This window comes from Ranitomeya variabilis, chromosome 7, assembly GCF_051348905.1.
Source record: "Ranitomeya variabilis isolate aRanVar5 chromosome 7, aRanVar5.hap1, whole genome shotgun sequence".
NCBI classification, from domain to species: domain Eukaryota; kingdom Metazoa; phylum Chordata; class Amphibia; order Anura; family Dendrobatidae; genus Ranitomeya; species Ranitomeya variabilis.
Genome location: NC_135238.1, coordinates 135,928,872 through 135,945,136, shown reverse-complemented (window position 1 = coordinate 135,945,136; position 16,265 = coordinate 135,928,872). Strand labels below are relative to the sequence as shown.

The following is a 16,265-nucleotide window of genomic DNA, read 5'->3' as shown; positions in this document are numbered from 1 at the left end:
ACACTCAGAGTTTTTTTTACTTCAACCAGAAAACCTTAACGGTTCATAAAAAACTTGACTGTTCAGGATATGATAAAAGTCATAGTATTCTGAATCTTTAACTTATAAAGATACCTTTACATGGGGTGATTATTGGTTCCAGAGAGGCTTTCGGCCGATAATCGTACACATGGCTGGTGACAGGACAATACAATATAAACGTTCAAAGGTAAACACTGATAACATTAAAATCTAATATATAATTGCCTAGAATACTACTTCCGGCAATTTGTGCCAACTTCCGTGGCTTTGTCCGGAGATAATGTCCGGAGATAAGTGACGTCACCAGCGTCCTACACCCGCTCAGGGTGGACAAAGATATATGCCTTCGTGGTGCGCGGCACTTTTCTGATTGGTTGCCGCCTGCCGCGAGCGACCAATCAGAAATGTGCCGTACTGTCAAGAATTGTCAAGAGCTGGTGAGTGCAGCCATTTTTTGTTCTTTCTTACTATTATTTATTAATTGTATTATTCTTACATTTGAATAAATAAAGTATATATGGATTCTAGACTCCCGATTCTTTAGAATCGGGCTGCCATCTAGTTTGTAATAAATATTCACCTATTAAAAATGTAAATTACTGTATTTCTTCTTTGAACATAACTAAGTTGCTCTTGCTTCAGTTGGTTATTATGAGCATGGTATAACCATTTAGTAAAGGCTATCTTACTTCTTCCATTGGATGATATTTGGTGTAGTCATAATCTGATGTGGATCGTTGCTGTCTTATTCTTGTTTCCTTTGGGCTGCCCGTTAGCTGCGATAAATTGTCAACCAAAATTCTGTAAAATAAAAGGAGGATCACTTATTATTTATATGTCTGATTAGTTCATATGCGCACAATCTACTATATAATTGTCTAAGGGGTACTTCCTTTCTGTCTGTCCTTCTGTCTTTCTGTCACGGATATTCATTGGTCGCGGCCTCTGTCTGTCATGGAATCCAAGTCGCTGATTGGTCGTGGCAAAACGCCCACGACCATAGCCACGACCAATCAGCGACGCGCACAGTCCGGAAGAAAATGGCCGGTCCTTACTCCTCGCACTCAGTGCCCGGCGCCCGCATACTCCCCTCTGGTCACTGGTCACACAGGGTTAATGCCGGCGGTAACGGACCGCATTATGCCGCGGGTAACACACTCCGTAACCGCTGCTATTAACCCTATGTGTCCCCAATTTTTTACTATTGATGCAGCCTATGCGGCATCAATAGTAAAAAAATGTAATGTTGAAAATAATAAAAAAACAAAAAACCTGCTATACTCACCCTCCGTAGTACGCCGACCCGCTCGCGCCGGCCGCCATCTTCCATTCCCAGCGATGCATTGCGAAATTACCCAGAAGACTTAGCGGTTTCGCGAGACCGCTAAGTCAGCTGGGTAATTTCGCAATGCATCCTCGGAACGGAAGATGGCGGCCGGCGCGAGCGGCTTGGCGGAGCTTTGGTGGATCTCAAGCGTCGGTAACCGCTTCCTGGATCCAGGCGCCAACGGAAGGTGAGTATATAACTATTTTTAATTTTAATTCTTTTTTTTTTAACAGGGATATCATGCCCCCATTGCTATATACGTGGGCTGCGCAATATACAACGTGGGCTGCGCAATATACAGTCATGGCCAAAATTTTTGAGAATGACACCAAAATTATATTTTCACATGATCTGCTGCCCTCTGGTTTTTATTAGTGTTTGTCTGATGTTTATATCACATACAGAAATATAATTGCAATCATATTATGAGTACCAATAGGTTATATTGACAGTTAGAATGAGTTAATGCAGCAAGTCAATATTTGCAGTGTTGACCCTTCTTCAAGACCTCTGCAATTCTCCCTGGCATGCTCTCAATCAACTTCAGGACCAAATCCTGACTGATAGCAGTCCATTCTTGCATAATCAATGCTTGTATTTTGCCTGAATTTGTTGGTTTTTGTTTGTCCACCCGTCTCTTGATGATTGACCACAAGTTCTCAATGGGATTAAGATCTGGGGAGTTTCCAGGCCATGGACCCAAAATCTCTATGTTTTGTTCCATGAGCCATTTAGTTATTACCTTTGCTTTATGGCAAGGTGCTCCATCATGCTGGAAAAGGCATTGTTGGGCTCCAAACTGCTCTTGGACGGTTGGGAGAAGTTGCTCTTGGAGGACATTCTGGTACCATTCATGGCTGTGTTTTTAGGCAAGACTGTGAGTGAGCCGATTCCCTTGGCTGAGAAGCAACCCCACACATGAATGGTTTCAGGATGCTTTACAGTTGGCATGAGACAAGACTGGTTGTAGCGCTCACCTCTTCTTCTCCGAATAAGCTGTTTTCCAGATGTCCCAAACAATCGAAAAGGGGATTCATCAGAGAAAATGACTTTGCCCCAGTCCTCAGCCGTCCACTCCCTGTACCTTTTGCAGAATATCAGTTGGTCCCTGATGTTTTTCTGGAGAGAAGTGGCTTCTTTGCTGCCCTCCTTGAAACCAGGCCTTGCTCAAAGAGTCTCCGCCTCACAGTGCGTGCAGAAGCACTCACACCAGCCTGCTGCCATTCCTGAGCAAGCTCGGCACTGCTGGTAGTCCGATCCCGCAGCTGAAACAGTTTTAAGATACGGTCCTGGCGCTTGCTGGTCTTTCTTGGGCGCCCTGGAGCCTTTTTGATAACAATGGAAGTTCTCTCCTTGAAGTTCTTGATGATGCGATAGATTGTTGACTGAGGTGCAATCTTTGTAGCTGCGATACTCTTCCCTGTTAGGCCATTTTTGTGCAGTGCAATGATGGCTGCACATGTTTCTTTAGAGATTAACCATGGTTAACTGAAGAGAAACAATGATACCAAGCACCAGCCTCCTTTTAAAGTGTCCAGTGATGTCATTCTTACTTAATCATGACTGATTGATCGCCAGCCCTGTCCTCATCAACACCCACACCTGTGTTAATGGATCAATCACTAAAACGATGTTAGCTGCTCCTTTTAAGGCAGGACTGCAATGATGTTGAAATGTGTTTTGGGGGTTAAAGTTCATTTTCTGGGCAAATATTGACTTTGCAAGTACAGTAATTGCTGTTAAGCTGATCACTCTGACATTCAGGAGTATATGCAAATTGCCATTAGAAAAAATGAAGCAGTAGACTTTGGAAAAATTAATATTTGTCTCATTCTCAAAATTTTTGTCCATGACTGTACTATGTGAGCTGCGCAATATACTACGTGGGCTGCACAATATACAACGTGGGCTGCGCAATATACTACGTGGACTGCGCAATATACTACGTGGGCTGCGCAGTACGTGGGCTGCGCAATATACAACGTGGGCTGCGCAATATACTACGTGGGCTGTGCAATATTCAACGTGGGCTGCGCAATATAGTACGTGGGCTGCGCAATATAGTACGTGGGCTGCGCAATATACTACGTGGGCTGCGCAATATACTACGTGGGCTGCGCAATATACTACGTGGGCTGCGCAATGTACAACGTGGGCTGTGCAATGTACTGCGTGGGCTGCGCAATGTACTGCGTGGCTGTGCAATATACTACGTGGGCTGTGCTATACACTACGCATATATATTCTAGAATACCCAATGCGTTAGAATCGGGCCACCATCTAGTCTATTATAATCTACAATGAGGAGGACTATAAACTGTTGATTGAATCATGAACTTGACCTTTCTTCTTGTAATGAGGCACTGAAAATGTATATGTCGCACATCACCATTTACAATACGATACGATACACTTTATTGATCCCGAGGGAAATTACTTTATTACAGCAGCAATACAAACAGCAGTACATAAAATATTAGGACACAAATCTTACACAAGTATACCAAACATTACATAACAAATAAATGGGTAGTTCAGGTATATAAGTCACTATTAATTGACATTAGTACACCTGCAATCAGTCATTGTTGTCTACCACCCATAGGAAATTATTATACATCCCCATAGCAGTAGGTACAAACGATTTCCTGAATTTCTCCTTCTTACACCTTAGTAGGATTAGTCAGCTGCTGAATGTGCTCTTCTGAATGTGAATGTTGCGAAGCATTAACTGATGACTTTTCACTAAAGTTAAATGTAAATTTTATCTGTATAATTTGTGCCTTCACTTGCCAAAGGACTGAATGAAGGAAGGTGGCTTCAGCATCCAAGGATGATCAACTATATTATTGTAGTACAAATCCAGGAACAGAAGCAACGTCTCAACCCCTAGTATAGATCTGAGCCAACGGACTGAGAAAGGGACATATACATTCATTGCTTGTGCCCCTCAATTAAAAGAATGTTGCATAGAACCTCCTCAGGACTCAGGTACAGTTGAATAGAATGTTGAGGCAAAAAGCCGGTGGAGAAGTCTATTATTTACCATACTGCCTAGGTAGAGCCTGAAAAGGTCCTGCGAGTGCCTGTGTCTGTAGGGCTTGGAGGCATCAAGAGCATTATACTGCGGTCTGCGTAAGAGGGGCTGTGGGTGAGTCATACCGTGTGATGGTTTTGGGGGCATCGTATTTTATGGGGACTGTAGGGAGATAATACTGTGTGGGGAACTATAGGGGCATCATACTGATAGAGAGTACTGTGGGCGAATTGCACTCTATTGGAAACTGTAGAGGCATCATACTGAGTGTGGGGCATAATGTTATTTCAGGGGCTGTGAGGGGCATCATGGTTTCTGGGGGCAGGGCTTAGCTGTCAGCCAGAGCTTTGGAACTTCCAAATTGAAACCGGTCTTGATGAGCTTTGAAGTGGCAAGTAATCCTTGCAGTGTGACTGACTTGTTTATCATGCTGTGTGTTTGTGCTTGCCTGATATATACATGTGTAAAGGTCGTCCAGGGCAGTAGTTGTGGCTAGGTTTTTCTGGCAAGATATACCATTTTCTCCCCTTACAGAAAACTCACATTTCTCTTGTACTCGACTTGCCTCTTCATTCCTGGTGCCCGTGGGGCCTACCCTCTTTTTCGTTGGGTCGCCTTTGGCCTTACGCAAATGAAGAGAGATACAGTCCAAGTATATCTCAAAATGCAAAACTTTACTTTCAGAACTTTGCAGCACATCCAGATTCATTTCATCATTGGCGACAGCTTCCACATTGTACATTACTGTATCTTTCCTGTCATGAATCCCCAATGGCTAGGGATAGCACAGGATAAGCAAGTATAATAAATATCGGACGAGCTCTAGGGTGATGGAACCTGGGCTGACCGCTGCCCTACGCCTGACAAACGCAACTAGAGATAGCCAGGGAGCGTGCCTACGTTGGTTCTAGACGCCACGCACCAGCCTAAGAGCTAACTAGTACTGCAGAGAAAACAAAGACCTCACTTGTCTCCAGAGGAATTAACCCCAAAGATATAGTTGCCCCCCACATGTATTGACGGTGAAATGAGAGGAAGGCACATACATAGAGATGATGTATATAGCTTTAGCAAATAGAGGCCCGCTGAAAACTAGAAAGCAGAATGACACAAAAGGGGACTGAGCGGTCAGCAAAAAACCCTAATCAAAAAAACCATCCTGAGATTACAAGAACCCATGTGCCAACTCATGGCACATGGGGAGAACCTCAGTCCACTAGAGCAACCAGCTAACAAAGAGACATTCTAAGCAAGCTGGACAAAAAACCAAACAACTGAAAATCAGCACTTAGCTTATCCTGAAAGATCTGGGAGCAGGTAGGCAGGAACCAAACAGATCACATCTGAACACATTGATAGCCGGCAAGGGAAATGACAGAGAGGCCAGGTAAAATAGGAAACACCCAGCCTCTGATGGACAGATGGAAACCAAAGGCCGCAACCCACCAAAGTCACCCAGTACCAGCAGTAACCACCAGAGGGAGCCCGCAAACAGAATCCACAACAGTACCCCCCCCTTGAGGAGGGGTCACCGAACCCTCACGAGAACCCCCAGGGCGATCAGGGTGAGCTCTATGGAAGGCGCGGACCAAATCAGTCGCATGAACATCGGAGGCGACCACCCAGGAATTGTCCTCCTGACCATAACCCTTCCACTTAACCAAATACTGGAGTTTGCGTCTGGAAACACGAGAATCCAAGATCTTTTCAACAACATACTCCAATTCTCCCTCCACCAGCACCGGAGCAGGAGGCTCGACCGAAGGAACAACAGGCACCTCATACCTCCGCAACAACGACCGATGGAACACATTATGAATAGCGAACGATGCTGGGAGATCCAAACGGAAAGATACAGGGTTAAGAATCTCCGAGATCCTATAAGGACCGATGAACCGAGGCTTGAACTTAGGAGAAGAGACCTTCATAGGGACAAAACGAGAAGACAACCACACCAAGTCCCCAACAAGAAGTCGGGGACCCACGCGGCGACGGCGATTAGCAAACTGCCGAGTCTTCTCCTGAGATAACTTCAAATTGTCCACCACCTGATTCCAAATGTGATGTAGCCTGTCCACCACCACGTCCACTCCAGGACAATCCGAAGACTCCACCTGACCAGAGGAAAAATGAGGATGAAACCCCGAATTACAAAAAAAAGGAGAGACCAACGTGGCCGAACTAGCCCGATTATTAAGAGCAAATTCGGCCAGTGGTAAAAAAGCAACCCAGTCATCCTGATCAGCAGAAACAAAACACCTCAAATAAGTTTCCAAGGTCTGATTAGTTCGCTCCGTCTGGCCATTCGTCTGAGGATGGAATGCAGACGAGAAAGACAAATCAATGCCCATCTTGGCACAAAACGTCCGCCAAAATCTAGACACAAACTGGGATCCCCTGTCAGAAACGATATTCTCCGGAATCCCATGCAAACGAACCACGTTCTGAAAAAACAAAGGAACCAACTCAGAGGAGGAGGGCAACTTAGGCAAGGGCACCAAATGAACCATCTTAGAAAAGCGGTCACACACAACCCAGATAACGGACATTTTCTGTGAAACCGGGAGATCAGAAATAAAATCCATGGAAATGTGCGTCCAAGGCCTCTTCGGGATGGGCAAGGATAACAACAACCCACTAGCCCGTGAACAGCAAGGCTTAGCTCGAGCACACACTTCACAAGACTGCACAAAGGTACGCACATCCCTAGACAAGGAAGGCCACCAAAAAGACCTGGCCACCAAGTCTCTTGTACCAAATATTCCAGGATGACCAGCCAACACAGAAGAATGGACCTCGGAGATGACTCTACTGGTCCAATCATCCGGAACAAACAGTCTTTCTGGTGGACATCGATCCGGTTTATCCACCTGAAACTCCTGCAATGCGCGTCGCAAGTCTGGGGATACGGCGGACAATATTACCCCATCCCTAAGGATACCAGCAGGCCCAGTGTCTCCAGGAGAGTCAGGCACAAAACTCCTGGAAAGAGCATCTGCCTTCACATTCTTTGAACCTGGCAGGTATGAAACCACGAAATTGAAACGAGAAAAAAATAACGACCAATGAGCCTGTCTAGGATTCAAACGCCTGGCAGACTCAAGGTAAATGAGATTCTTGTGATCAGTCAAGACCACCACGCGATGTTTAGCACCCTCAAGCCAATGACGCCACTCCTCAAATGCCCACTTCATGGCCAAAAGCTCCCGATTACCCACATCATAATTGCGCTCGGCGGGCGAGAATTTTCTAGAGAAGAAAGCACATGGCTTCATCACCGAGCCATTAGAACTTCTCTGTGACAAAACCGCCCCCGCTCCAATCTCGGAAGCATCAACCTCCACCTGGAAAGGAAGTGAAACATCTGGTTGACACAACACAGGAGCAGAAGAAAACCGGCGCTTAAGTTCCCGAAAGGCCTCCACGGCCGCAGGAGACCAATCAGCAACATCAGCACCCTTTTTAGTCAAATCAGTCAAAGGTTTAACAATACTGGAAAAATTAGCAATGAACCGACGATAAAAATTAGCAAACCCCAAGAACTTCTGAAGGCTCTTAACAGATGTAGGTTGTGTCCAGTCACAAATAGCCTGAACCTTAACGGGATCCATCTCAATAATAGAAGGAGAAAAAATGTACCCCAAAAAAGAAATCTTCTGGACTCCGAAGAGACACTTTGAGCCCTTCACAAACAGAGAATTGGCCCGCAAAACCTGAAACACCTTCCTGACCTGTAGAACATGAGACTCCCAGTCATCAGAAAACACCAAAATATCATCCAAATACACAATCATAAACTTATCCAGATATTCACGGAAAATATTGTGCATAAAGGACTGAAAGACTGACGGAGCATTGGAGAGTCCAAAAGGCATTACCAAATACTCAAAATGGCCCTCAGGCGTATTAAATGCGGTTTTCCACTCATCACCCTGTTTTATCCGCACCAGATTATACGCACCACGAAGATCTATTTTAGTGAACCACCTAGCCCCCTTAATGCGAGCAAACAAATCAGTAAATAATGGCAATGGATACTGGTATTTGACTGTAATCTTATTCAGAAGGCGATAATCTATACAAGGCCTCAGGGAACCATCTTTTTTTGCCACGAAAAAAAAACCTGCTCCCAGAGGGGACGAAGATGGGCGAATATGTCCCTTTTCCAAGGACTCCTTAATATAATTCCGCATAGCAGTATGCTCTGGTAGTGACAGATTAAATAAACGACCCTTAGGGAACTTACTGCCAGGAATCAATTCTATAGCACAGTCACACTCTCTATGGGGAGGGAGCGAATTGAGCTTAGGCTCCTCAAAAACATCCCTATAATCCGACAAAAATGCAGGGATCTCCGAAGGAGTGGATGAAGCTATAGAAATCGGAGGTGCATCATCATGAACCCCGTGACATCCCCAGCTTAGCACAGACATTGTTTTCCAGTCCAGGACAGGATTATGAGTTTGTAACCATGGCAGACCAAGCACTAGTACATCATGTAAATTATACAGTACAAGGAAGCGAATCACCTCCTGATGAACGGGAGTCATGCGCATGGTCACTTGTGTCCAATACTGCGGCTTATTCATAGCCAATGGTGTAGAATCAATTCCTTTCAGAGGAATAGGAACTTCCAGAGGCTCTAGACTAAAACCGCAGCGTTTAGCAAATGACCAATCCATAAGACTCAGGGCAGCGCCTGAATCCACATAGGCATCGACGGAAATGGAAGACAGTGAAAAAATCAGAGTCACAGACAAAATGAACTTAGACTGCAGAGTATCAATGGCAAAAGATTTATCAACCCTTTTTGTGCGTTTAGAGCATGCTGATATAACATGAGCTGAATCACCACAATAAAAACACAAACCATTTTTCCGCCTATAATTTTGCCGTTCACTTCTGGAATGAATTCTATCACATTGCATAGTCTCAGGTGCCTGTTCAGAAGACACCGCCAACTGGTGCACGGGTTTGCGCTCCCGTAAACGCCGATCAATCTGAATGGCCATAGCCATAGACTAATTCAGACCTGTAGGCGCAGGGAACCCCACCATAATATCCTTAATGGCCTCAGAAAGACCATTTCTGAAGTTTGCAGCCAGGGCGCACTCATTCCACTGAGTAAGCACCGACCATTTCCGAAATTTCTGACAATATATTTCCGCTTCATCATGCCCCTGAGAGAGGGCCAATAAAGCCTTTTCAGCCTGAATCTCTAGGTTAGGTTCCTCATAGAGCAATCCCAATGCCAGAAAAAACGCATCCACACTGAGCAATGCAGGATCCCCTGGTGCCAATGCAAATGCCCAATTCTGAGGGTCGCCCCGTAGGAACGATATAACAATCTTGACCTGTTGAGCAGGGTCTCCAGAGGAGCGAGATTTCAAAGAGAGAAACAATTTACAATTGTTCCTGAAATTCAGGAAGGTAGATCTATCTCCAGAAAAAAACTCTGGAATAGGAATTCTAGGTTCAGACATGGGAGTGTGAACAACGAAATCCTGTATGTTTTGAACCTTTGCCGCGAGATTACTCAGGCTGGAAGCCAAACTCTGGACATCCATGATAAACAACTAAGATCATAGCCATTCAAGGGTTAAGAGGAGGTAAGAAGCAGCTAGACAGCAATTAAGGGCTAGGCAGCAAAACTCTGAAGGAAAAAAAAAAAAAAAAAAAAATTTTTCCTTGAACACTTCTTTTTCTCCTGCTTCAGCCCAAACAATTAACACTTTGTGGGCCGGCTATACTGTCATGAATCCCCAATGGCTAGGGATAGCACAGGATAAGCAAGTATAATAAATATCGGACGAGCTCTAGGGTGATGGAACCTGGGCTGACCGCTGCCCTACGCCTGACAAACGCAACTAGAGATAGCCAGGGAGCGTGCCTACGTTGGTTCTAGACGCCACGCACCAGCCTAAGAGCTAACTAGTACTGCAGAGAAAACAAAGACCTCACTTGCCTCCAGAGGAATTAACCCCAAAGATATAGTTGCCCCCCACATGTATTGACGGTGAAATGAGAGGAAGGCACATACATAGAGATGATGTATATAGCTTTAGCAAATAGAGGCCCGCTGAAAACTAGAAAGCAGAATGACACAAAAGGGGACTGAGCGGTCAGCAAAAAACCCTAATCAAAAAAACCATCCTGAGATTACAAGAACCCATGTGCCAACTCATGGCACATGGGGAGAACCTCAGTCCACTAGAGCAACCAGCTAACAAAGAGACATTCTAAGCAAGCTGGACAAAAAACCAAACAACTGAAAATCAGCACTTAGCTTATCCTGAAAGATCTGGGAGCAGGTAGGCAGGAACCAAACAGATCACATCTGAACACATTGATAGCCGGCAAGGGAAATGACAGAGAGGCCAGGTAAAATAGGAAACACCCAGCCTCTGATGGACAGATGGAAACCAAAGGCCGCAACCCACCAAAGTCACCCAGTACCAGCAGTAACCACGAGAGGGAGCCCGCAAACAGAATCCACAACACTTTCCCTTCTCTTCTCTCCCTAACACACGGCTCAAGGTCAAGTCGTACCATCCTGTACATTTTCCCGTCATCCTTGTCATATGGGTTCACAGCACCCTGGGGATCCCTCATCTGTTTCGCACCGGCACCAAGGGAGTCTACCCATTCTAGCAATCTCCACATCTTGAGTGACCTGGCCGCCTGTCCTGCCATGTCCTGTTCTGCAGTCTTCTTTTCTGGGAATCTCTGTCCCCTGTCACTGACGCTGTCACTCCTTTAGCTGTCTTACTATTTCTGGATGGCTGGGCCCTTCCTTTAATGTCTCGGGGTATTGGGCTGCTTGGGCATATTGCACACCTGAGCACTGTGGGCTTCCTGCCCTAACTGACTCCAAACTAGGAAGTCCTATTCTCTTACTCCCCAGCAAACCCCTTCTATGGTTAACTATTAACAGGGTGACTAGACGAAGGACTCTGTATCCCCATCTAGTGGCTTTAGCACTAACAGCACTGTCCCTATAATATACTTGTGCAGCAAGAAGATATGTAACACACATATACACTACCGTTCAAAAGTTTAGGGTCACCCAGACAATTTTGTGTTTTCCATGAAAACTCATACTTTTATTAATCAAATGAGTTGCCAAATGAATTTAAAGTCTAGTCCAGACATTGACAAGGTTCGAAAAAAAGATTTTTATTTGAAATAATAATTTTCTCCTTCAAACTTTGCTTTTGTCAAAGAATGCTCCCTTTGCAGCAATTACAGCATTGCAGACCTTTGGCATTCTAGCAGTTAATTTGCTGAGGTAATCTGGAGAAATTTCACTCCACTTCCAGAAGCCCCTCCCACAAGTTGGTTTGGCTTGATGGGCACTTTTTGCCCACCATATGGTCAAGCAGCTCCCACAGCAGCTCAATGGGGTTGAGATCTGGTGACTGCACTGGCTACTTCATTACAGATAGAATACCAGCTGCCTGCTTCTTCCCTAAATAGTTATGGCATAATTTGGAGGTGTGCTTTGGGTCATTGTCCTGTTGTAGGATGAAATTGGCTCCAATCAAACGCTGTCCACAGGGTATGGCATGGCGTTGCAAAATTGAGTGATAGTCTTCCTTATTCAATATCCCTTTTGCCTTGTACAAATCTCCCACTTTACTAGCACCAAAGCAACCCCAGACCATCACATTATCTCCACTATGCTTGACAGATGGCGTCAGGCACTCTTCCAGCATCTTTCATCTTTTCAGTTGTTCTGCGTCTTACAAATGTTCTTCTGTGTGATCCAAACACCTGAAACTTAGATTTGTCTGTCCATAACTCTTTTTTCCAATCTTCCTCTGTCCAATGTCTGTGTTATTTTGCCGATATTAATCTTTTCCTTTTTTTAACCAGTCTCAGATATGGCTTTTTCTTTGCAACTCTGCCCTGAAGGCCAGCATCCCGGAATCGTCTCTTCACTGTAGACGTTGACATTGGCGTTTTGCGTGTACTATTTAATGAAGCTGCCATTTGAGGACCTATGATTTCTCAAACTATTTGTCTTGTACTTGTCTTTTTGTTCAGCTGTGTAGCGGGTCCTCCCACTTCTCTTTCTACCCTGGTTAGAGCCTGTTTGTGCTCTCCTCTGAAGGGAGGATTGCACACCGTTGTAGGAAATCTTCAGTTTCTTGGCAATTTCTCACATGGAATAGCCTTAATTTCTAAAAACAAGAATAGACTATCGAGTTTCACATGAAAGTTCTTTTTTTCTGGCCATTTTGAGAGTTTAATGGAGCCAACAAATGTAATGCTTCAGATTCTCAACTAGCTCAAAGGAAGGTCAGGTTTATAGCTTCTCTAATCAGCCAAACTGTTTTCAGCTGTGTTAACATACTTGCACAAGGGTTTGCAAGGGTATTCTAACCATCCATTAGCCTTCTTACACAGTTAGCAAACACAAAGTACCATAAAAACACTGGGGTGATGGTTGATGGAAGTGGGCCTCTATACACTTATGAAGATATTGCATTACACAACAGAAATTTGCAGTTAGAATAGTTATTTACCACATTAACAGTGTATAGAGTGTATTTCTAAATCATTTAATGTTAGCTTCATTGGAAAAAAAATGATTTTCTTTAAAAAATACGGACATTTCTAAGTGACCTTCGCTTCATCCTGACCCTGACACAAAGCCAGCAAAATTTTCTCTGCCTGATCCACTGAATCTGGTTCATCATAAAGCAATCCAAGCGCCAGAAAAAACGCATCAACATTACGCAATGCAGGATCTCCTGGCGCAAGGGAAAATGCCCAGTCTTGAGGGTCGCCACGTAGCAAAGAAATAATGATTTTTACTTGCTGAATGGGGTCACCAGAGGAGCGGGGTTTCAAAGCAAAAAACAGTCTACAATTATTTTTGAAATTCAGGAACTTAGATCTATCCCCAGAAAACAAATCAGGAATTGGAATTCTGGGTTCTAACATCGGGTTCTGAACTACATAATCTTGAATGCTTTGTACCCTTGCAGTGAGTTGATCCACACAAGAGGACAGACCTTGAATGTCCATATCTACACCTGTGTCCTGAACCACCCAGAGGTTAAGGGGAAAAGAAATACAAAACACACTGCAGAGAAAAAAAAATGGTCTCAGAACTTCTCTTATCCCTCTATTGAGATGCATTAACACTTTGTGGGCCAGCTGTACTGTTATGTTGGGCTGGTGGTTAGGAGCACTAGAAATGACCAGATGAGCAAACTAGCAAAACGAGGGTGGAAACCAGAATTACAGAAAAAAGACAAAACCAAAGTGGCCGAGCTGGCCCGATTATTAAGGGCGAACTCAGCCAAAGGCAAGAAGGACACCCAATCATCCTGATCAGCAGAAACAAAGCATCTCAGATATGTTTCCAAAGTCTGATTGGTTCGTTCGGTTTGGCCATTTGTCTGAGGATGGAAAGCTGAAGAAAAAGACAAATCAATGCCCATCTTAGCACAAAAGGACCGCCAAAATCTTGAAACAAACTGGGAACCTCTGTCCTACACAATGTTCTCCGGAATGCCATGTAAACGAACCACATGCTGGAAAAACAATGGAACCAAATTAGAGGAGGAAGGCAATTTAGGCAAAGGTACCAAATGGACCATCTTAGAGAAGCGATCACAAACCACCCAGATAACTGACATCCTCTGAGAGACAGGGAGATCAGAAATAAAATCCATGGAAATATGCGTCCAGGGCCTTTTCGGGACCGGCAAGGGCAAAAGCAACCCACTGGCACGAGAACAGCAGGGCTTAGCCCGAGCACAAGTCCCACAGGACTGCACAAAAGAACGCCCATCTCTTGACAAGGAAGGCCACCAAAAGGATCTAGCCACCAAATCTCTGGTACCAAAGATTCCAGGATGACCAGCCAACACCGAACAATGAACCTCAGAGATAACTCTACTAGTCCATCTATCAGGGACAAACAGCTTCTCCGCTGGGCAACGGTCAGGTCTATCAACCTGAAACTCTTGCAGCACCCGCCGCAAATCAGGGGAGATGGCAGACAAAATTACCCCCTCTTTGAGAATACCAGCCGACTCAGGAACTCCCGGAGAATCAGGCACAAAACTCCTTGAAAGGGCATCAACCTTCACATTCTTAGAACCCGGAAGGTACCAAACCACAAAATTGAAGCGGGAGAAAAACAGCGACCATCGAGCCTGTCTAGGATTCAACCGCTTGGCAGACTCGAGATAAGTCAGATTCTTGTGATCCGTCAAGACCACCACGCGATGTTTGGCTCCTTCAAGCCAATGTCGCCACTCCTCAAACGCCCACTTCATAGCTAACAACTCTCGATTACCCACATCATAATTGCGCTCAGCAGGCAAAAACTTTCTAGAAAAGAAAGCACATGGTTTCATCACAGAGCCATCAGAACCTCTTTGAGACAAAACAGCCCCTGCTCCAATCTCAGAAGCATCCACCTCGACCTGAAACGGGAGCGAAACATCTGACTGACACAACACAGGAGCAGAAGAAAAACAACGCTTCAGCTCCTGAAAAGCCTCAACGGCTGCAGAGGACCAATTGACCACATCAGCACCTTTCTTGGTTAAATCAGTCAATGGTTTAACAACACTAGAAAAATTAGCGATGAAGCGACGGTAAAAATTAGCAAAGCCCAGAAATTTCTGAAGGCTCTTCACAGAAGTAGGCTGAGTCCAATTATAAATGGCCTGAACTTTAACAGGGTCCATCTCGATAGTAGAAGGGGAAAAAAATGAAGCCCAAAAATGAAACCTTCTGAACTCCAAAGAGACATTTAGACCCCTTCACAAACAAGGAATGAGCACGAAGGACCTGGAACACCATTCTGACCCACTTCACATGAGACTCCCAATCGTCCGAAAAGATCAAAATATCATCCAAATATACAATCATGAATCTATCCAGGTACTTTCGGAAGATGTCATGCATAAAGGACTAAAACACAGATGGAGCATTAGAAAGCCCGAATGGCATCACTAGGAACTCAAAATGGCCCTCGGGCGTATTAAATGCTGTTTTCCATTCGTCGCCCCGTTTAATACGCACAAGATTATACGCCCCTCGAAGATCTATCTTGGTGAACCAGCTAGCTCCCTTAATCCGAGCAAACAAATCAGACAGTAGCGGCAAAGGGTACTGAAATTTGACGGTGATTTTATTAAGAAGGCGGTAATCTATACAAGGTCTCAGAGAACCATCCTTCTTGGCCACAAAAAAGAACCCTGCTCCCAACGGTGACGACGACGGGCGAATATGCCCTTTCTCCAAGGACTCCTTTATATAACTCCGCATTGCAGCATGTTCTGGCACAGATAAATTGAACAGTCGGCCCTTCGGAAACTTACTACCAGGAATCAAATTAATAGCACAATCGCAATCCCTATGAGGAGGTAGGGCACTGGATTTGGGCTCATCAAATACATCCCGGTAATCTGACAAGAACTCAGGGACTTCTGAAGGATGGGAAGATGAAATAGACAACAATGGGACATCCCCATGGACCCCTTGACAACCCCAACTGGATACAGACATTGATTTCCAATCCAACACAGGATTATGGACCTGTAGCCATGGCAAACCCAAAACGACCACATCATGCAGATTATGCAACACCAAAAAGCGAATATCCTCCTGATGTGCAGGAGCCATGCACATGGTCAATTGAGTCCAGTACTGAGGCTTATTCTTGGCCAAAGGTGTAGCATCAATTCCTCTCAATGGAATAGGATACTGCAATGGCTCCAAGAAAAAACCACAGCGCCTGGCAAACTCCAAGTCCATCAAATTCAGGGTAGCGCCTGAATCCACAAATGCCATAACAGAATAGGACGACAAAGAGCAAATCAGAGTAACGGACAAAAGAAATTTTGGCTGTAC

At 44.8% G+C, this 16,265-nt stretch overlaps 1 protein-coding gene across 4 annotated transcripts in view; it reads right to left on the bottom strand.

The window, feature by feature from the left end:
• CPO (carboxypeptidase O) overlaps positions 1-16,265 on the bottom strand; it is a 593,649-nt gene that overhangs the window by 33,606 nt on the left and 543,778 nt on the right. For all 4 annotated transcript variants that reach the window (XM_077275735.1, XM_077275733.1, XM_077275734.1 and 1 more), the window contains one exon: positions 711-822. In XM_077275735.1, the coding sequence (XP_077131850.1) occupies positions 711-822 (112 nt within the window). The remainder of the gene's footprint in view (positions 1-710; positions 823-16,265) is intronic.